At 71.2% G+C, this 21130-nt stretch overlaps 3 protein-coding genes across 3 annotated transcripts; 1 reads left to right on the top strand and 2 right to left on the bottom strand.

The window, feature by feature from the left end:
• THBS3 (thrombospondin 3) lies at positions 1-7326 on the bottom strand (the record flags this gene model as incomplete). Its single annotated transcript, XM_082333025.1, has 22 exons — positions 1-289; positions 485-624; positions 2017-2189; positions 2264-2460; positions 2642-2690; positions 2808-2986; positions 3062-3255; positions 3444-3496; positions 3618-3736; positions 3859-4018; positions 4229-4336; positions 4462-4572; positions 4684-4836; positions 4920-4997; positions 5103-5243; positions 5425-5573; positions 5658-5709; positions 5819-5901; positions 6198-6224; positions 6491-6593; positions 6696-6952; positions 7134-7326. The coding sequence occupies 22 exons, from the start codon at positions 7324-7326 to the stop codon at positions 231-233; spliced, it is 2778 nt and encodes a 925-aa protein (XP_082189151.1). The 3' UTR covers positions 1-230.
• Positions 7327-9585: 2259 nt separating this feature from the next.
• Positions 9586-13241, top strand: MTX1 (metaxin 1). The gene is made up of 8 exons (XM_082333129.1): positions 9586-9669; positions 9770-9839; positions 11163-11242; positions 11393-11485; positions 11865-12047; positions 12211-12287; positions 12640-12794; positions 12874-13241. The coding sequence occupies exons 1-8, from the start codon at positions 9589-9591 to the stop codon at positions 13098-13100; spliced, it is 966 nt and encodes a 321-aa protein (XP_082189255.1). The 5' UTR covers positions 9586-9588; the 3' UTR covers positions 13101-13241.
• Positions 13242-15110: 1869 nt separating this feature from the next.
• Positions 15111-17725, bottom strand: LOC309600633 (lysosomal acid glucosylceramidase-like; the record flags this gene model as incomplete). The annotated part of the gene is made up of 10 exons (XM_082333082.1): positions 15111-15219; positions 15298-15423; positions 15513-15676; positions 15757-15981; positions 16122-16359; positions 16462-16634; positions 16805-16938; positions 17080-17226; positions 17315-17506; positions 17659-17725. The coding sequence occupies 10 exons, from the start codon at positions 17723-17725 to the stop codon at positions 15111-15113; spliced, it is 1575 nt and encodes a 524-aa protein (XP_082189208.1).
• Between the last annotated feature and the right edge of the window lie 3405 nt (positions 17726-21130).

Genomic DNA, 21130 nt, shown 5'->3' with positions numbered 1-21130 from the left:
GGGACCGCAGCAGGCAGCGCGCGGGGCAGGCAGCGCCCGGGGCGGGGCGGGGGGGGGGGCAGCCCCGCCACCCGCGGGGCCCCGCTCGCCCCGCTGCCGGCCGCCCCCGCCGGTACCGGCAGTGCAAAGTCCGGGGGGGGCCGGGAGCGGGGCCCGGCCGGGAGGGGCTGCGGGGCCCGGGGCGCCCCTGGGTGCCGCTGGCGGGGGGGGCCCGGCCCGGGCGCGGCCGCTCACTCGCGTCCCTCCAGCAGGAACCGGCGGAAGGGCTCGAAGTCGGCGGGGATGGTGTCTGCGGGGCGGGAGCGGCGGGGGGGCGTCAGGAACCGGGGGTAGGGGGCAAGCCCCGGTAAAGCGGGAGCCCCCCCAGCCCCCGGGCCGACCCCCGCAGCAGGGCCGAGGGAGGAGATGCTCTGCGAGCTCTCGGTCCCCGCCCCGGTGCGGCGGGGCCCCGGGGGGGGGGGGGGGGGGGGGGGCCGGTGCTCACCGTTGCAGCGGTACTGCAGGTTGGACCAGATGATGTTCTCCTGGGAGAAGCAGAAGACCCCCAGCCGCCCCCCGCGCATGGTGGTGTCGATGATCACCCCGGAGTCGGCCACCAGCTGCGGGCCCTCGTACAGCCGCACCCTGCGGGGGGAAGGGCCCGGGCCGGCCGGTCAGCGGGGCACCGGGACCCACCGGGACCCCACCGGGACCCCACCGGGCATCCCGACCCGGGGCTGGGGTGGGGAGCGGGGGGAGCGGGGGCGCCGGGCCGGGGCAGCCCAGGCTGGGACCGGGGGCATCCCGCCCCGGGGTGGGATGGAGGCACCGGGCCGGGGCCCCCCGCCGGGGCCGGGATGGAGCCCCCCGCGCCGCCCCCGCCCCGGCCCCGCCGCCTTTGTCGGGCGCTTTGCATGTGAAAGGCGCCGGCGGCCGGCGGGGTCGCCATGGCGACGGGACAATGGCCGCGGGGGCCCGGCGGGGCGAACGGGCCCGGCCCGCGGAGCCCCCCCCCGCGGCGGCCGCCCCGACGGGATCCTTAAAGGGGAAACGCGCCCGCGGGCCCACCGGGACAGGACCCCTCCCCACAGCTGGAGCACACCGGGGCTGGAGCCCCCTCCCCACGGCCGGCATCCCCTCCCCGGTGTGGTCCCACCGGGACAGGACCCTCCCCGGGGCCGGTACCCCCTCATTGGTGTGGTCCCACCGGGACAGGACCCCTCCCCACAGCTGGAGCACACCGGGGCTGGAGCCCCCTCCCCACAGCCGGCATCCCCTCCCCAGTGTGGTCCCACCAGGACAGGACCCCTCACCAGGACAGGACCCCTCACCGGGACAGGACCCCTCCCCGGGGCCGGTACCCCCTCGCCGGTGTGGTCCCACTGGGACAGGACCCCTCCCCACAGCTGGAGCACACCGGGGCTGGAGCCCCCTCCCCACAGCCGGCATCCCCTCCCCAGTGTGGTCCCACCAGGACAGGACCCCTCACCGGGACAGGACCCCTCCCCGGGACAGGACCCCTCCCCGGGGCTGGTACCCCCTCACCGGTGTGGTCCCACCGGGACAGGACCCCTCCCCAGGGCTGGACCACACCAGGGCTGGACCCCCTCCCAACGGCCAGCATCCTCCTCACCGTGGTGGCCCCACCGAGGGTGGCCACACCAAGGGGGGCCCCAGTCCCAATGGCCACCCCACCGGTGTGGTCCCACCGGGGCTGGACCCCACCCAACGGCCGCCATCCTCCCCACCAGGGTGGCCCCATCAAAGGGGACCCCCTCCCAGTGGCCAGCATCCTCCCCACCAGGGTAGCCCCATCGAAGGGGACCCCCTCCCAACGGCCAGTATACCCCACCGGTGTCCCACCGGGGCTGGACCTCTCCCCACAGCCGACATCCCTTCACCGCTGTGGTCTCACCGCTGTGGTCCCACCGGGGCTGGACCACCTCCCACCGGCCAGCATCCTCCCCCTACGCCATGGCCAGAGCAGCCCCCAGCCCAGCAGCCCCCGTGGCCACCCTGCGGCCGGCCCCTGCTCACCTGATGTAGCCCACCTGGGGCCTGTGCGCCAGCTGCCAGCGGTAGGACGTCTTGTCCCGCCAGCCCACGTTGCGTGGGTCCTTCCAGAGCAGGCGGACGTGGTCGGGCGTGTGGCCCGTGTGCCACAGCGCGTTGCGCAGGTGCTCGCCAGGGCCCGTCGAGGACTTCACTGCCTGCAGGTGCACGGGGCGTCAGGGGGGACGCGGCCGGGGCGCCCGACCCAGCCCGCGGGGTGGCCAGCACCCACCTTGAGCTGCAGCCCTGGCTCTGCCACGGCGCGGAAGGGGGTGGCCTGCCAGTACGTCTGCTCCGTTTGCTTCCACATCACCACGTAGAAGCTGGCGCTGTCCTGATAGCTGAAGATGAAGCCGGCGTAGTCGTCGTCGGTGACAGTGTTGACGTGGAAGGTACCCTCGAAGTCCACCCCGTTGAAGGCCGTGTAGCCTATGGGCAGGCAAACGCTGCAAGGAGCCCTCTCCCCCGGCGCGGGACCCTGCACCCCGGCTCCCTCAGCCCACCCTTCACCCCTCCGCGGGGCAAAGACCCAGCCCTCACCCCCCAGCGCAGGGGGGCAGGAGCGGGGGGGCTGCCCCACGGGGTCTGCAGGTGGGAGAAGATCCCTTACCAACAGCCAAGCCCGGGTCACTGTTCATGGTCTGCACGATCTCCATGCCCTGGGGGGGGACAGCGGGGTGAGGGGCGTCCCCAGCAGCCCCGGGGACCTCCCGGTCCCCCCTCTGCTCCCACCCCGGCAGCGCAGTCCCCAGAAACACGGGGGGCAGCACCCACACCTGGTTGAGGACAACCCAGTTGGGATCGATCTGGGCGTCCCCCTCGGGGTCGAGGATGACGGTCTGGTAGGCGCGGAAGTCGGTCAGCGTCACCTCGGCGCTTTCGGGACACACGTCCAGCTGGTCCACCACCGTGTCGTTGTCGAAGTCCTCCTCGCACACGTCGCCCACGCCGTTCCCTGCGGACGCGCACGTCGGTCAGGGCCGGGCTGAGCCCGGGCGGCTCTGCCTCCTCCCGCCCGCCCCGCGCTCACCGTCCGAGTCCTTCTGGTTGGGGTTGGGGATGAGGCGGCAGTTGTCTGGGCCAGGCGCCACGTAGTCAGGGATGCCATCGTTGTCGTCGTCGTTGTCACAGTCATCCCCCAGCCCGTCGTTGTCCGAGTCCAGCTGGGAGCTGTTGGGGATCTCGGCGCAGTTGTCCTTGGTGTCCTGATGCCCGTCCCCATCGCTGGGAGCAAGAACGGGGTCAGAGCAGCGCCACAAACCGGGGATCCGGCACCGCATCCCAGCACCCTTGCCAGCCCCCAAAGCCCCATCGTCCCCTCTCCCGGAGCCCCGAGCCGGGCACTCAGCTCTGCCCCCAGGGATGGGATGGGATGGGACGGGGAGGTGACCCCGCAGCAGTGCAGTCCCTACCTGTCCTCGTTGGTGTCACAGATGTCTCCTACCAGGTCGCTGTCCATATCTGTCTGGAGGAGACCGGAGCCCTAGTTCAGCGGACCCCCCGGGGCTGCAGGAGGACCCCCCAACGCCCGCTGGGCAGGGTCCTGCACGCCCCGGGCCCCCCGCGCTGCCTGGCCCCGGCCATACCTGAGTGGGGTTGCTCATTTCAGGACAACTGTCACAAGCGTCCCCGACGCCGTCCTCGTCCCGGTCCGTCTGCAGAGGGTTGGGCACCTTGGGGCAGTTATCCAGCATGTTGGGAATCCCTGCAAGGACAGCGCGGGGTGGATGCCCTTGTCCCCCCAGCCTGGCGTGACAGCAGCCCCACTCTGCGAGCGGCCCCCGGCCCCGGCCCCGTGCGGGCAGGCCGGCCCCGAGAGCCGCTCACCGTCCCCATCGATGTCATTATCGCAAGCGTCCCCCTCGCCGTTGCTGTCCGTGTCCCGCTGGTCGTTATTGGGCACGTTGGGGCAGTTGTCGCAGGCATCCCCGAAGGAGTCGGTGTCCGAGTTCTGCTGGTCCTTGTTGGGGAAAAGCCGGCAGTTGTCCTGCGGGGAAGAGGGCAGGGATGGCCACAGTCCCACACGGGCCAGGGCAGGAGGCCATCTCCTCCAGCACACCGACTGGGACCACCCCAGAGCCTGCTGGTCCCCAGAAGCAGCATCTTGAGGACGTCGGCACCAAGCCAAAGGGAGAAGCCCTTTGCCAAGCACGGCCCCCAGAGCCACAGGCACGTCCCGCCCGCTCAGCACAGCCACCTCCACGTTCTTGATGCCATCGCCGTCGGCATCATCGTCACACTGGTCCCCAATGCCATCGTTGTCGGCATCCTCTTGCCCCGAATTCGGCGTCAGGCGGCAGTTGTCCTGCGGGCACAGGCAGCGTTAACGACGGGGAGGAGACGAGGTCTGAAGCACAGCCCTGCCACGGGCTCCCCGAGCCCCATCCCCCCGTCCCCGAGGACGCTGCCCTCCCTCCGCGGGACACCCACCTGCCTGCAGTGCTTGTTATTGTCGATGCAGGGCAGGGGCTCGTCCGGGTAGCCGTCGAGGTCCGTGTCTTGCCCGCATACGTTGCCGTTACCAGCCCAGCCCACGTTGCACTGAAGAAAGAAGAAATCAGGGGCTGGGAAGCGGGGAAGGGCCCTGGCAGAACCCAGGGCTGCCCGTGCCGATACCCCCTGCGCCCCTCCGCTTCATCATCCCCCGCTCACCGCACAGGATATTTCACCGTTCCTCTCGAACACGCAGAAGCCGTTGATGTCGCAGGGGTTGGAGGTGGGAATGCTGCAGGACCTCTGCAGGACGCAGCCAGACGTTTGATTCCCCACAAAGCCGGACTTGCAGGGACCGCACTTGTAGGAGCCCTGGGAGAGAGAGGGCAGGGGCAGGATTAGGGGAGCAGAGCGGCCCTGGGGGCCAGGCAGGGGAGCGGGGCAGCTCTGCTCACCAGCGTGTTGGTGCAGATGGAGTTGGGGTCGCAGCCCCCGTTGTTCCCATCGTTGCATTCATCAATATCCGTGCAAACCTGCGAGCAGCGCGGGAGAAACCGTCGCAGGCTTTTCCCTGCCCGCATCCCCGCAGCCCGGAGTGCCCACGGGGACCCGGCCGAGTCCTGCGGCACCGCGCTCACCTGCTTGCTGGCCCTGGCGTAGTCAGCCCCCACGCCAGAGACGGTGTTGCCCCGATAACCGCGGGGACAGGGCTCGCAGCGAAAGCCGGGGGCCGTGTTGATGCACTTGGAGCCGGGGAAGCAGGGATTGGCATGAGCGCACTGCAGCACGGGGAGAGAGAAAGGCTTCACCCTCGGGCACGGCATCCCGCACGCCCCAGGGCATCCCGGCGTTCCCGGCTTGAGGATGCACCCGGAGAGGGGAAGCATTGTCCGCCCACGCTGCTGTGGCGGTGCTGGGGCTCAGGCGTCGCCCGCTGACCCGCCCCAGGCGCGTGCCCACCTCGTCGATGTCGGCGCAGTGCGTGCCGTTGCCCTCCAGCCCCGGCGGGCAGGGCCCGCAGCGGTACCCGGGGTACTCGTATGTCTCCATGCAGTCCACGCCGCTGAAGCAGGGGTTGGGGTTGCAACGGGACCGGTGCTCGTGGAAGCCTGAGAAAAGGAGGGCCGGGCAGGGGGTGAGACGGGGCGGCCCTTCGCCCGCTGCGGTGGGAGCAGAGCCCGGCCAGCACTCACCGCAGACCTGGCACTCCATGATGGTGTTGCGGATCAGAGACATCTCCTTCACCTGCGAGGCAGCAGAGCGCGGAGCGTCAGAGGGATGCAGCGGACGGGCTGGCACCCTCCTCTTGGGCAAACCCGGCCCGGGGAGAGCCGATACCACCCCGCCGCCTCACCTGGTCCCTAATGTCTTCCCGCAGGTCGGTCAGGACCTGGTTGAAGAGGGTGAGCTGCGTGACCAGCGCCTTGGTCTGCTCGCCTGCCAGGAGCAGAAAGGACAAGGTCAGCCCCAGGACAGACTGGGGACTGCTTTGCTCCCCGGCACTGAACCAGGAGGCCAAGACAGCCGACGGCCCTTCCTCCTCCTCCTCCCTGGTCCACACAGGACCCCTTCCCACGTAGCATGGCCCGTGCCCTCTGATCCGCCCCATCCTGGGGCCCTGCAGGCTCTCGGGGCACTGGGACAGGCTGCGGGGGGGTTTCTGCCTCCGTGGAGCCCCAAACGTCGCCGTCGCCCTCACGCCAGGGAACGGGGGAAGCAGAGCGGGGACTTACCCAGGATGGACGCCAGCACGCTTGTCACTGCAAGGAGAGAGACGAGCTATTACCCAATGCCGCCATCAAAGCCCCGCGGCGTCACCTTGTGCGGTCGCTCCCGGTCAGCGCGTGCCCGGCGCAGGAGCTCCCACCTGCGCGGGGACGCCTGGACCGGGAGAGGCAGGAGCACCCCTCTGTGCGGCGCGCCGTCACCTCCCGCCCCCGCGTGCCACAGTGCGTAGCACGCGTGGGTGACCCCGTAAGCCCTCCGCGCTGCCCCTGCTCGGCGCGGGGCGTGGACGTGCCGTTACCTGCACTGTGAATGGACTCGTCTCCCTGGAAAGGGCACTCGCTCAGGGCTCCGACGCGGCTCATGGACCCTCCCAGGATCAGCTTCATCGACTCCACGAACCCCTGACGCACGAGGGGAGACGCGGTCAGCCGCGGGAGGCTCTGCCTGTCCCCGAAGGCGCGGAGGGGGAAGGTCTCGGCCCCCCGGGGGGTCCCGGCACTCACCTGCATCCTCTGGTAGGCCTTCTGCCCTGTGCGCACCTCGATGGACTCCACCTCCGCCAGCGGGATCTCCGACAGCTCGGGCAGCCCCACGCTGGAGTCCATCTGCTTGCAGTCGACGTAGAGCTCGACGCTCAGCATGTCCCCGCGCAGCCCGCTCAGGCGCACGATGACGGTGTGGCTCTGCCCGTCCGCCACGTGCGCGTGCTGCAGGTTGACCGAGTGCAGCTTGTTGTCTTCCCGCAGGTAACGCACCAGGACTGCGGGGGAGCGGGAAGGGGCCGTCAGCTCTCGCCCCCCAACACCGGCAGCCCCCAGACCCGCGTCCATCCCGCCGCTCTCCCCAGCGGGCCCCGCGGACGGCAGGAACGCAGTCTCCGTTTCTCGCTGAGCATCACGGCGAGAGCGGGGCCAGCACGGCCCCGCGCAGCGGGCACCCACCTTTGTTGATTTTCCCCACCACGGAGACCTCCAGCCACCTCGTGTTGTCCTTCTTGGAGTAGAGGCCGAAGAGGGTCCCCCCCTGCTTGGGGGGCAGGCGGAAGGTGGAGAGGAGGTAAACGTCGTTAACGGTCAGGAGCTCCATCCGGATCTTGTGCGTTATGCTGGCCATCTGCCGGGCCTCGCTCACCATCAGCAGGTCGATGACTGCGGGAGCCGAGCACCGGGGTCGCATCCTGCCCGACAGCCGTAGCTCCGGCCGCAGGAGCGCGGGGATGCCCGGTGCTGGGCACCGCGGCCCGGCCCGCTGCAAGCCCGGTCAGACCGAGGGGACGGGGCCCGGGGGGGTCCCGGGGAAGCCCCGGGGGCTCCGGGCCCCGCCCAGCCCCGGCCCCGCGCGGTGGCGCTCCAGGACCGGCAGCGCCGCGGCCGCAACCGCCGAGAGCGACCCGCGGAGCCCCCGCCACCGGCGGGACCGGCGGCCCGGGGGGGGTCCGCGGCCCGGAGCCCGTCCGTTTCCCCCGCTCCGCAACCGGGGCTTCCCCGCGGGGGCGACCGAGCAGCCGGGGCGGGCAGGGCCGGGCCAGGCGGCGCGGGGGATGGCGAGCGGAGCGGGGACGCCGCTCGCCTGGGGCTGCGGGGGCAGCGCGGAGCCCCCCCCGGGCCCGGCCCCGGCGGAGCAGCGACCGCGGCCGCCCCGCCAAGGCGCAGCGGGACCGGGAGCCCCTGGAGGGACCCCCCGGCCCCGGGGGCTCCGGGGAAGCACGGAGAGCCCGGTCCCGCCGCCGCTCGGCTGCCCGCCCGCTCCGTGCAGCCGCACCGGGCAGACCGGGAGCAGCCCCGGCTGCGGGGCGAGCCCCAGCCGCGCACCGCGGCCCCGGGAGCCCCCGCTGCCCCGAGCCGGCCCCGGGACCGGCGGCTCCCTGCCCCGAGCTGCCCCGAGCCGGCCCCGGGACCGGCGGCTCCTTGCCCCGAGCTGCCCCGAGCCGGCCCCGGGACCGGCGGCTCCCTGCCCCGAGCTGCCCCCGGGCAGAGCCGGTCCCGGGGAGGTACCGGCGGCCGCGCCGCGCTCCGGGGATGAATGTCCCTCTGTCCCCCGCTGCCAGACCTCCCAGGGCGAGCAGAGCCGCTGTCAGCCGCCCCGGGCCGCGGAGCGGAGCCGGGGAGCGGCACCGAGGAGCGGGACCGGGGAGCGGGACCGGGGGGGTCCAGCCGCCGCCCCCCGGGCTGGCAGCGGGCCGGGCGCCCCGTCGGGGCCGCCGCCCCGGGGCCCGGTCCGGCAGCAGCCTTACCTTGCAAGCCGTGGCGAACGGCGCCGGCGGCGCCCAGCAGGAGCAGCGCCAGCAGCGCGGCCAGCGCCGGGCCCCCCGCGGCCGCCGGTGCCCCCATGCCGCCGGTACCGCCGGTGCGGAGCGGAGCGCGGCGGGGCGGGGTGGTGCGAACGGGGAGGGGCCGGAGCTGCCGGCGAGGAGGAAACAAAGAGCCGTCAATCACGGGAGCGCATCCCGGGGACCCCGGCGGGCGCTCGGGCCACGGCGGCCCGGCCGCAGCCCCACCGGCGGAGCGGGAGCGGGGCGGGCCCGGGGCTGCGGGAGCCCCCCCCAACCCCCGGCCTGGCGCTGCCCGCCCCCGGCGCAGCTCCCGCTGACCAAAATTGAGTCTGGCAGGCACCGGTTCACCGGGAGGTCAGGCAGTCTGGGGCCGCCTCGTTGCCAGCCGCCCCAGCAGCACCGGAGCATCCCAAGCCCCGGGAGAGCCGGGGACCGCCACCGGCAGCCGAGGGCGCGGGGCCGGGCGTGGGGCACCCCCGGGAAAGCGGCCCCGGGGCCGGGCGGTGCTCCCCGGGCAGGCGGAGCCCCCGGGCCGGGCGGGAGCGGAGCCAGCCCGCCTGGAGAGCGCTCATCAGCGCCGGGCCCCGGCCCAAGCCCCGGAGCAGCACGGCGGGCTCAGCCCGGGAGCTCCCTCCCCTCCGCCCCGGGCCGGGGGGGGCCCCACCGGGGCCTCGGGGCGGCGGCCGGCGGGGACCGGTCGGGGATGCGCGGCCGGGCCGCTCCCCGCTGAGCGCCGGCCAAGGCGGGCGGGCGCCGGGGCCCTGTTTACTCCTGTTTCCCCCGGCTCCATAACAACGGGCCCGGCCCCAGCGGCTCGGCGGCCGCCAGCGGCCCCGGGTAACGGCGGGGGGGCCCCGAGCCGCGCACCGGCAGCGCTCCCTCCCCCCGCTGTCAGCGGGCTCCCGGCCCCGGTTTCTTTCCATGGAACCGTGCGGGGCGGAGCGCGGGTCCCGGCCGCAGGGACCCGACCGGTGCCGGCAAGCCCCGGCCCGGGGGCTCGGCTCTGCTCCGCCCGGGCACGGAGCGGCCCCGGGCCGGTGCCGCGGTCGCCGGTGCCCCGCGGGGGGGGGGGGGGGGGGGGGGCGGGCGGAGCCGTCCCGGGTGGTTCCGGGTCGGGCGGGAAGATGGCGGCGCCCATGGAGCTGTTCTGCTGGGCCGGGGGCTGGGGGCTGCCCTCGGTGGACCCCGACTGCTTGGCCGTGCTGGTGAGCGGCGGGGCCGGCGGCGGGAGCGGGACCGGGAGCGGGACCGGTGCGTCCCCCCCGGCCGAGCCCCCGCTGCCGCCGCCGCTCTCCTCCCTTGCAGACCTACGCGCGGTTCACGGGGGCGCCGCTGAAGGTTCACCGGGTCAGCAGCCCCTGGAGGAGCCCCTCCGGTAAGGGCCCCCCCCGGGGCTACCGGCACCGCCCGGCACCCGGGACCCCCCCCCTCCGCACCGGCACCGCCTGCTGCCCCCCGCCCCGCCGCACCCCCGCACCCCGCGGCACCCTTCTGGCCCCACGGCACCCCCCAACCCCACTGCACCCCCCCACGCCACTGCAACCCCCCACCCCATTGCAACCCCCCACCCCATTGCAACCCCCCACCCCATTGCAACCCCCCACCCCATGGCACCCCCAACCCCACGGCACCCCCCGCAACCCCACTGCACCCCCCCACCCCACTGCACCCCCCCCAACCCCACTGCACCCCCCACAACCCCACTGCACCCCCCCACCCCACTGCACCCCCCAACCCCACGGCACCCCCCACCCCACTGCACCCCTCCCCTCACCCCATTGCACCCCACTGCACCCCCCCTCACCCCACTGCACACCCTCCCCCCACCCCCCCCCAGTGCACCCCCCCCAGCCCATGGCACCCCCTGCCCCATTGCACCCCCTTGCCCCGTTGCACCCCTCCCCTCGCCCCATTGTAGCCCATTGCACACGCCCCTGCCCCATTGCACCCCTTCCTTTGCCCCATTGCACCCCATTGCACTCCTTGCCCCATTGCACCCCCCCTCAGCCCACTGCACCCTCCTGCCCCATTGCACCCTCCATCCAATCGCACCCCCACCTCCTTGCATCCCCCAATCCCTCAGCCCATTGCAGCCCTCCCCTCACCGCACTGCACCCCATTGCATCTCTCTTGCCCCATTGCACCCCCTGCCCCATTGCACCCCTCCACCCAATTGCACCCCCACCTCCTTGCATCCCCCCCATTGCACCACTCTCCTCACTGCACTGCACCCTATTGCATCTCTCTTGCCCCATTGCACCCCCTGCCACATTGCACCCTGCCACCCCATTGCACCCCTTCCCTCCACCCCATTGCACCTGCAACCCCCACCCCATTGCACCCCCCCGCCCTATTGCACTCCTTCTCTCCACCCCGTTGCACCCCTCACCATGTTGCACCCCCTGCCCCATTGCACCCCCTGCCCCATTGCACCCCTTCCCTCGCCCCATCGCACCCCCCTGGTCCCGGCACGCTCCCCGTGTCCCATCGCACGCAGCTTTCATCCCCTCACCCACGTCACCGTGCCCCCCCGCCCCACCTTACGCACCCCCCACCCCGCCACGTGCCCCTCTGCCTCCCCCCCCTCACCCCGGCGTGGGGGCCCCTCGCCCCGCCACAGCCCCCCCGCACCCCTCGCCCGCGGCAGGGCGGCACCCCGGGCGCCGCTGCCTGCAGCCGCCCCTCTCCCTGCCCTCAGGCCGCCTGCCTGCGCTGAAGACGTGGGACGAGGGCACCATCTCCAAAACGCAGCAGATCATAACTCACCTCAGGAAGCAGGTAGTGGGGGGCGAGGGGCACCCCCTGACCCGGGCCGGGGGGCACCGGAGCCCCCCTGGGAAGGAGGGGGCTTTGTCACGGTCGCCCAAGAGGCGCGAGCAGGATTTGCCGCTTCCCCGCCGGATCACGCCCGTCGCGTTTGCTCTGCAGAAGTATAACGCCGACTACGACCTCTCGGCTACGCAAGGGGCGGACACGCTGGCCTTCGTGTCCCTGCTGGAGGAGAAACTGCTGCCGGTGCTGGTGAGTCTCCCTCTGGCAACGTCTCGGGGGGAAGGCGGTCTCGCCGAGGACTGGATCGGCTCCGTGGAGCGATGCCGGTGGGCTCGGGTGTGCGCCCGTCTGCCGGGAGAGCGTTGCAGGCAGCGAAATCCCAGGAGCGTGGAGCATCAGGCACAGGGATCGGGGTGCTGGGGGTCTTGCGTGGCAGCGGTGGGTCGTGCAGCCAGGGCTGGGGCCTGGCCTTGACCCTGATGCTCTCTCAGCCCCTCGTGGTCCGTGCCGGACACGCGGTGCCTGCGTGAGCAGCGCCAGGCCCGGGCTCCGCGGCGCCCGCCACGGCGAAAGGCTGCGCCGGCTCCAGCCCCGCCGTGGCCTGGGCACGGACTGTTCCCCGCTGCAGATCCACACCTTCTGGGTGGACGCGAAGAACTACGTGGAGCTCACGCGGAAGTGGTACGCGGAAACCATTCCCTTCCCCCTCAACTTCTTCCTGCCCAACTGCATGCACAAGCAGCACCTGGAGCGGCTGCAGCTTCTGTGGGGAGACGGCTACATGGAGGATGAGGAGAAGCTGGAGAAGGAGGTGAGGGGACGTGGTCTGGGCATGGCAGGTCCTCGGCGGGTGCCCAGAGGGACCCACGCGAGGCCAAAGTCTTAATTGGGGTCCGGGGTTCGCCCTTTCCCGCTCCCCTTAGCGCCGTGGCAGTCAGCCGGGTGGGTGACAACCCTCTCTCCTCCTTCTCCAGCTCTACCGGGATGCTCGGGAATGCCTGACTCTCCTGTCCCAGCGCCTCGGATCCCAGAAGTTTTTCTTCGGAGACTCGTAGGTGGCCGTAAGGGGGAAGGTGCTCTGGGGCCGGAGAGCCCCCCGCACCCAGGCAGGACCGAGACCCCGTGGTCTGCGGGGAAGCCGCAGCCCGCGCACGTCGCCCTGGGGCTTGGACAGGCTGGCAGGGGACAGCGCTGTCCCTGACAGCACGGAGCGATGCGGGCGGCAGGAATTAAGGCTGCGGGAGCTGCCACCAACCCCGGCATCTCTGTCCCCCGTCTGAGGCCTCCCGAGGAGGAGGAGGAGGAGCCGCTTGCCATCCCCTGGGGCGCAGGGTGGCTTCGGGTGGGGACGGCGGGAGGAGGCAGGAGGGACCGTGACCCAGTCGCTGGTCTCTGTGCCCCAGGCCGGCCTCCCTCGACGCCTTCGTCTTCAGCCGCCTGGCGCCGCTCCTGAAGGCGAAGCTGCCCAACGGGAAACTGCAGCAGCACCTGAAGTCCCTGCAGAACCTGTGCAACTATTGCACCTCCATCCTCAGCCTCTACTTCCCCTGGGACGGAGGTGAGATGCATCCCCCCGCCTCGCCCCACGGGCTCAGGGTGCCCTGTCCCCCCTCCACCCCCCGGCTTTGCCCCCCCAGGTGAGCCCCCGGCCAGCGCCCCGCGAGCTGCGGGCACCGACGGCGGCGAGGCCGAGGAGGACCCTCACAAACGGCGCAACCAGCTGCTGTCGGTGCTGGTGGGGCTGGCGGCCATGCTGGGCTACGCCTTCCTGAGCGGCATCGTCTCCATCCAGCGCGGCGGCGCGGGGCCGGCTGGCCGCCAGCCCATCGCTCTGGAGGAGGAGGAAGAGGAGGAGGAGGAGTGAGGAAGAGCTGTGCGACTGTTCCTCCTCTGGTCCCTGGAAGTGACTTTTTTTACGCCGGGAGCCTGGCAGCGGTGCTCCCTGCGGGTGCTCCGCTCTGTGTCCCGCCAGGAATCGCAGCCCTCTCCGCGGGGAGCGCGCCTGCCACGCCAATAAACCTCCCTTCCTCCACCTGCACCTTCTCATCCTCCCAGCAAGCTCAGGGCCCTTCCCAGTTTCCCCAGTTGCGCAGGCTGGAGCGCTGCAGCGGGCACCGATGCGCTGCCCCGTTGCCTGTCCTGCTCTGCCCTGGTACCGCACTCCGCGTCCTCCCCGCGGTTCTGCCCCTCGTCCCCGGCCTCGGGGCTCTCGGGGGATGGGTGCAGGGGAGACCTGTGGGGTTTTTAGGTTCCTCAAAGCCTCTGTGAGCGTCTCGGCCGCATCCCCCATCCTTCCTCCGGCAGCTATGGGGTTGAGCCCTCCATCTGCGGCATCCCTGCCCTCCGGCTGCCAGGCAAAGCGGGTTCTGGGGGGCCGGTATGCCCAGCACCACGCCGCTGCCAGCCCAGCTTCCCCGAGAGCCTGGGCCGGTCCCCAGCCAGCCGCCTGCCGCAGCAGAAACCAGCGGCAAGGGAGGCCCGGGCTCCTCGGCGGGATGCGTCCGCGGCCCGGGAGGGCACAGGCGCTCCCCGCTGCTGGAGGGACACCCGGAGCCCAGCTCCCCGCAGCGGCGCGAGCGGGGCGGCGAGCGGCTGCGCCTGCAGCAGGAATCCCTCCGGCACTGACAGCTCTGTTTGCATTCCTCCGCGCCCGCCAGCAACGGGGAGTTCCTCGCAGCTGGCACTGCCAAAAGCACGTCGCGCGGTGAGCGCGGCTCCGCGAGCGGTGGCCGAGGGCGCGGGGGCTGCGGAGCAGGGCCCGGGGCCGGGGGGGGCTGCCCAGGCACCGTGTACCCCAGCCGCACCACGGTGCTCCCTTGGGACACCCGGAGTGGGGCTCAGCCCCGGGGCTGGCCGCGCGGCCGCGGTTTCCTCTGGCCGCTGCCGGTTTACGAGCGCGCAAATGGAAAAGCGGCGTCTGGCCAGGCTGGCCTGTGTGCCGGCTGCCGGGCGGCACACAGCCCTCGCTTGTTAGGCCGCCGGCTGCCGCTGCCACCGGCATCCTGACACCGCCGCTGCGGGCACCCTCGGGGACCGGTTGTGCCTGGCGTCGCCGGGCTGAGCTCCACGGACACGCGCCCTACGTGTCCCCCCGACACGGCTGCCATGGCCCCCGCATTGTGCCGGGAGCGCGGCCGCGGTGCTGTGCCGGGGCCGGCTGTGGAGCCTCCCCCGCGCTGGCCCAGTTCGAGGGGCCCCACCGGGAGGGCGATGACTCAATGCAGCCCCCCCGTGCCCGCTCCCCCATAACGTCACTCGGGAAGTATGTACCCGACGCTCCCGATTCCCATTAGCTGGGGGGGGGGCTGATGGCTGCTCCGGCAGGAGAAACCGCAGCACGCGGCCGGGAGGAGAAGCCGCGGCTGCTGACGTCTGGGCCCTGCGCTAAATCCCGGCTGTGGGTCCTGGCTGCTGCCGGCCCCGGGTCCCTGCCAGCTTCTGGCCCCTGCCCTGCTCGGGGGATGCTGCAGCGGGCAGAGGGGAGGGAGATGCCGCCCCTGGGGGTGCCAGCTCCCTGCGGCACGGACCCATCCCTGGCAGGGTGCCCCCAGGAGCCTGGGCAGAGGCGGGGTGGGACCCCCTGCCCCAAACCTGCCCCCTCCTCTGGCTCCCGGCGCAGTCCTGCCCGCTGAGCAGGCAGCAAGGGAGGGCAGGGAGGCGCAGGCGAGGTCGTAGAAAACCTGTTTATTTTATGAAAACATCTAGAAAAGAGCAGGCGTTGCAGCCCTCAGATCAAACAGGTCCCCTGGGGGGTCACGGGGCGGCGGGGGCTGTGCCGCAGCCCCAGCCCCGTGCGGGGGCCCCGTCCTCAAGCCCTCTGCCAGCACCGCGCTCCCGGTGCCGGCACCTCCCTCCCCTGCCAGCCGCGGCCGCGCTAGGCTGGCTGCTTCCACAGGAACGTCTGGATGGAGTCACTGGGAGCCGTGGCCTCAATGAAGCCAACCTGTGGGTCGGAGATCCCGAAGGGCACGTCCACGGGGGAGCTGTGGGGATGCGAGAGGGGACGCAGGTCAGAGGGGGCAGCCGGGCTTCGAGCCGGGGTGCAGAGCTGAGCCACTCACCGGTTCAGGACCACCAGGACGACGGCGCCGTCGGGACGCAGGAAAGCCGAGTGCTCGAGGTCACACCGGCGGCACTTCTTGGAGACAGCCAGCCCCACGCGCTGCGAGCCCTCGGGGATGAACTTGCTGCAGGGACAAGCAGGGCCTGAGCCTGGTTGCCCACGATGGCGGCTGGAGCCGGCAGCGGGAGCCGGCCACCCCCGGCCCCCACCCACCTGAAGTGCCCCAGGTGGTAGAACATGGGCTGCTTGTAGAAGACGTCCTTGCTGCTGTCCACGATGACGGGGCTGTCCACGTAGTTCTTGCTCCAGTTGGGGCCCCCCTCCAGGTCCAAGGCCAGGTTCCAGTCGGTCCAGCCCGTCACGTAGTTGTTGAGGTTCTGCGGGGCAGGTGATGGCGCTGAGCCGCGGGCGGGCGTAGGGGGTGGCGGGCGCGTCAGCAGCCCCCACTGAGCCCTACCGTCAGGATGCTGTGGCTGTACTTGCTCCCGCGGTCCCAGCCGCCCAGCACCACCCTGGGCTCCCAGAAGTAGGAGCCGGCGGAGGCCTCCGTGGAGAGAAGGAAATAATCCGGGAAGAGCTGATGGGTGATGGAGAGCGTGAGGTCGATGGGCGCCAGGAAGTCCAGGTACCAGTGGATGCCGATGCCGCTGATGTAGCTGGCGGCCACAGGGTCTTTGAGAACCTGGCAGGAGAAAGGAGTCACCAGTGCCCAGGGCTGGGAGAGCCGCTGTGGGGCCAGGAAAGCTGCCGTGGGGCTGGGAAAGCCGCCGTGGGGCCGGGAGAGCCACCGTGGGGCCGGGAGAGCCGCCGTGGGGGACTCACCACCTGGGCCCAGTAGGGCAGCATCACCCTCTGGTCGTCCAGGATGATGAGCCGGACATGGCGGTGGGAGCTGTTGGCCAGCGCGGGGCCCAGGTCCTGTGCGATGAAGTCCCGCTGGTGCTCGGGGGAGAAGCCCAGGCACTGGAAGGGGTAGAAGACGATCTCGCCGGCTGTGGGCTCGTTCCCTGCCGTCACCGCCCAGAAGGTCAGGTTGTGCTTGGCGTATTCGTCCAGGAACCTGGGCGCGGGGGCAGATGGTGAACGGCCCCATCGCAGCAGCGCCAGCCGCAGCCCCGGGCACGGCGACCCCAGCGCCCACTGCGCTCCCGCAGCCCCTCACCGGATGAAGTACTTGGCCCAGGCCCGGTGGTACTTGTCCCCGGGGCTGCCCTTCAGTGTCCCCCTCCCCGTCATCGCGCCGTTCGTCTTCATCCAGGTCGGGGAGGTCCAGGGGCTGGCGTACAGCGACAGCGGCCGCTTGGCCACTGCCTGGGCTGCCCGGAGGATGGGGATCTGCAGAGAACCAGGATGGCAGTGAGCTCTCTGCGTCTGCCCCAGCACCGGCACGGCAGGCAGCAGGATGAGTCCTCTCCCTCCCCATCCGCAGGAAGGTGCTCCCCTTCCCCGTCCCGTCCCGTCCACGCTGCAGCCCTGGCGCCTCGGGCTCGCCCTGCGGGACTCACCTTCATCCGCGTGTCCTCCTCCGTCAGGTTGAAGTGCTTCAGCCCGAAGTCGCCCTCCACGTCAGCATAGGTGTACAGGCGGACGGAGAAGTCGGTGCTGGCCATGGGGACGCGCACGAGGTTGTACTCGATGCCTGGGGACAGGGTGGGCAGTGATGAGGGGTATTTGGGGGGGTGCAGCCCCTCGGCATGAGTCTCAGCAGCCAGACCCCGAACAGGGGAGGCCGGACAGACCGGCCCCGTCACCCAGCAGCATCGCCATGCTCCGGGCTCACCTTCCTCGGAGAAATAGGAGCGGAGCAGGTGGTTCTGGGCATCCTTGGACAGGGACTGGATGTTGATGGCAGCCGCATCAGTCATGGAGCCACCAAAACCCTTCACCTTCTGGTACCGCTGCGCCGTGTCCAGGGTGAGATGGAAATCTGGGGGGAACAAACATCGTCGCAGCCGCCGCGCAGGGATGGACTCTGCTTGCCGGTGCGCAGGCAGGCGTCCGGCCGCGGCGGGTACCTGGAGTCTTGGCATTGCGCTGGAAGCTCCCCTCGCTGCGCTCCAGCCGCTTGCCGGCCTTGCTGCTCTCGTACTTGATGTAGGTGCCCGGGGCCGGCAGGACCACGGGGTCCAGCGTGTCGCAGTACGTGGCGCTGCAGGCGCACACCAGCGAGCCGTGACCGAAGTCCCTGGCATCGCAGGGACGGCCGCCTGCGGCAGGAGAGACTGGGCAGGCACCGAGGGCTGCGGCAGGAGCCCAGCTCACCCCTTCCACCCACCACGGACACCGAACCCACGGCTTTGCCGCCCCAAACTGCTGACCTCCGCAGCCCTCGGCTCGGGGACACGGTGCCAGCACTTACCTGCTGCCTGCAACGCTGCCTGCGCCAGCAGGAGCCAGCCCAGGACACCGGCGCACCCAGGCCCCATGGCACCTCTGCTGCAGCGCGGCTCCGACAGATGCTGATGGCAAGCACCAGGGCTGGGAGCAGGGCAGCAGATGTCAGCAATCAGCTCCTCCCGCCCCGTCCCAGCCCCGCACGGGGACGGAGACCCAGGCCAGAGACAGCCCCAGCATCCCCCTGCCCGGGAGCCTTGGGGGGCACCAGGACCCCCTGCCAGGGCTAAGCCCCCACTGTCCTGCCCGCTCCCCGCAGCCCCAGCCCAGCCTTCACCTTCCCTCCTGCCCCACCGGTGCCCATGGACGGCTCCGGCCGCATCCCGGCTGCGGGTGCAGCCCCCCGGGCGTGTGCCGCCCCGCGCCCACCGGCCCGGCATTCCCAGCCACCCACGCCAGCTGTACCCGGCAGCTCAGTTCACTCCCATTGCCTCCCTCCCACTCCTTCTCCGTCCTTGCTTGTCCCACAGCTGTGCCATGCCACACCATGCCCCTCCACGCGTCCCCCGAGCCACGGCCGGGAGCTTGACGCTCCCAACCCCATGAGCGTGGCAGCCAGGGCTTGCCCAGCCACAGCAGTTTGGGGCTCGATCCCCCGGCGCAGAGGGGTCCCGCATCTCCCTGCTCTCTGCGGGTGCTCCCACCCTGCCCCGTCCTTCCCGTGATGCCAGGCAAGGAGCTTCTCGACGAGGGCACGGGAGGAGCCACCTCCGCACCTCGGGACCCCGGTGCCAGGCTGCTGCCCCTGGGCAGGGGGAGGCGAGGGTCGGACAGTGCCAGCTCGCTGCTGCAAGACTGTGCGGGATGGGGACCGGGGCCAGGCAGGCTCTCCCGCACGCATCTCTCCCGCAAGCATCACCTCCCGCTCCCTGCCCGGGGGGCGATGCCCAGCGCCACGGGCACGGCCTCAGCATGGTCCTGCTCCCCGGGGCCATCCCCATCCCCACCGGCTGATAAAGCGGCTCCGGACCCGGGGTACTCACCTGCTGCCAGAAAACCCTCTCGCTGCGTCTCTGCGGGGCAGCGGGGCGGCAGGACCTGCTTTCCGGCTGCGCGTGGTAGGAGGTGACGGCGTCTGGCGGAGCAGGAAAGGTGAGTCTGGGAGAGGACAGCTCATGGGACTCTGTGCATGTGAAGAGGAGCCTGGGGAAAATTTTGCAACCTCAACCCCGATGAGAGCTTTCAACACTCACCGCAGCATTTGCAAAGCTCCCCCGAAACCCGGCCCAGTGGCCAGAGGGAAGGCGGGGGTGGGGGGGGAGCGGGATGGCCGCCAGCCCCCCAGGTGCCTCCGTCGCCCCAGACAGGACCCCCTGCAGCCCCCGCACAGCGCTCCCCTTGCAAAGCGCCCCACGAAAGCAGCCCTGTCTCCCCAGTTCACCCCCGGTGAAGGGGCAGGGCCGCCCGTGCCCACCCAGGCGTCCCCACTGGGGTCGCGCGGCTGCTCGGCCTCGAGTCCCACCCGGCAGCGGCTCGGCTTTGCCGCGGGCACGGGCGAGAGCTGTCTGCAGCCAGTGCCGCAGCCACGACCCGTGCCCCACTTGTGGCTGCACCGGCAACTTTCCCGGCGTGGGCAGAGGCGCTGCCGGGGCCACGGGCGACGCCGTGAGCAGTCGGCCGCGGCAGGGACGGCTGCACCTCGCTCCTCGCCGCCCGGCTGAGAAGGCGATGGGCGCAGCGGGGGGCTGCAGGTGCTGCCCGCCGGGGCCCCGCTCACCCCACGGCCGTGCCCCCCACGCCTGAGCCCCACGCCCGCAGCCGGGCTGGGTGGAGCAGGCTGCAGCAGTTTATCATCCGCAAAACAAGTCTGGGCTCCGCGCCTTCTCATTTGGGATCCTTCCTAATTGCAGGCACCTGCCCATCAGGAGAAACAGGAGCAGGGCAGAGCCACGGGAGAGGCGGCATCGGCCCAGCCTGGCCCTGGTGTCCCCCTGATGCCACTCGTGGGTGGCCAGGGAGGCAGCCCCTCGCCCGGGGACCGCTCCTCCCGCTGCGGCCGGAGCAAAGACCCCCCCGGCCCAGGACGCTGGGGGCGATTCCTCCAGCCTCCCCCCGGCCCCTCACGCCCACCGCCGGGGACGTTGCATCCCTCGCTTTCCCCGACAGCTTTTTGGCACGGAGGGAAGGTACCAGCCCTGCGGCAGATGCGTTTCCAGATGGCCGGGGAGCAGGGAGCCCGCCCGGAGGGGCTGTGCCGAAGCATTTCCCTGCACGCGCGTCCCTGAGCACCGCTGAACATCTGGGGCTGTGGGGCTCCGTCCGCGCCCTCCCCGCACGGCAGAGCTTGGAGGGACCTTGAGAAGCGCAGGCAGCCCTGTGGGCCCGCGCTACCCAGGAGCATCGGCAAAAACGCAGGACGGGCAGATGTTCTCCGTGAACAGGGCCGAGATGGAGCCTGGTGCCATCTTCATGCCGCACTCCAAGAAAACAGCTGTTAAATCTCTTTTTTTTTTCCTTTTTCCCCAACATCAGCAACTCCGCAGCTCACACACAAGGGGAGTTTGCCAAGGAGCGCTCTGGCTTTCTCATTCCAGGACTTCAAAGATGCTGGTAACGTTCCCAAAGGCTGGAGCAAGCAAATACTGTAACTGGTATTTAAGGAGAGCAAACAGGACGGCCAGGTAATTGCGGGCTGTCAGCTCGATGTCGGCCACGGCCAGAATAGAGAGGAGTCTGTCCGGAGGCCACACCAGCGGAGGGTGGCTGGGTGCGGCCAGCGGCGTGAGCTCTGGAAGAGATGGCATCGAGCTAATTTGGCTTGCGAGGTTTGGTGGATGGGGACGCCGATATAATTTACGCGGCCTTTTCTACAGTGTCTGCCCTGGTGCAAGAGGACATTTTGATTTAAAACAACAACAACAACAACAAAAAAAGCAGGCTGGGGAAAACCAACGGCACATATGAAATGAATCAAGAGCTGGCGAGCGGCTGAGGCTCCAGCTGCAGCGATAAACAAGGCAGCCACACGCGGGCCACGGGGATGGAGCCCTCCGGGGCACCCCTCGGCCTTCGCCGCCTCTCTGAGGAAAACCGAGCCATTTCCGAGAGCGTAGAGGAAAGACTGACGGGGACGGCACATACCGGAGGGAGCACGTCACGGCTTTACTTGGCGCCCAAGACACACGCGAAGGTTTCAAGGGAGCCACGTGTGGAAGCGTGGTCCAGGAGACGGCGCAGCAGGAGCTTTCGGGGGCTGGGGGGTGCCGGGGAGGGAGGGGGAGGCTGGGAAGCGCCAGCAGCAGCAGCCCGGGCGAGACCCCAGTGTTGGGAGCACACGCAGCCCCTCGTGTCAGGGCAGGACCCCCGGTCCCTGCCGCACCCCCAGCGGCGGGTCAGCACCCGCTTCCACCATTGAAGGATGCTGGAAGGGGTGGGGGAAGAGCTGAGCCCCGGAGACCCCCAGCCACTCAGCGCCGTCCCCAGCACTGCCCTGGCCA

Source organism: Platalea leucorodia (genome assembly GCF_965183815.1).
Source record: "Platalea leucorodia genome assembly, chromosome: 24".
NCBI classification, from domain to species: Eukaryota; Metazoa; Chordata; class Aves; order Pelecaniformes; family Threskiornithidae; genus Platalea; species Platalea leucorodia.
Note: the sequence above shows the minus strand (reverse complement) of the source record. Positions and strands in the feature narration are given on the sequence as shown.

What these genes read in the sequence shown, in the direction of transcription:
- MTX1 (XM_082333129.1), top strand. Translation starts at nt 9,589, where the DNA reads ATGGCGGCGCCCATGGAGCTGTTCTGCTGGGCCGGGGGCTGGGGGCTG. An exon ending in TAACTCACCTCAGGAAGCAG is followed by an intron (nt 11,243 to 11,392) that starts GTAGTGGGGGGC and finishes TTTGCTCTGCAG; the next exon opens with AAGTATAACGCCGACTACGA. An exon ending in AAGTTTTTCTTCGGAGACTC is followed by an intron (nt 12,288 to 12,639) that starts GTAGGTGGCCGT and finishes TCTGTGCCCCAG; the next exon opens with GCCGGCCTCCCTCGACGCCT.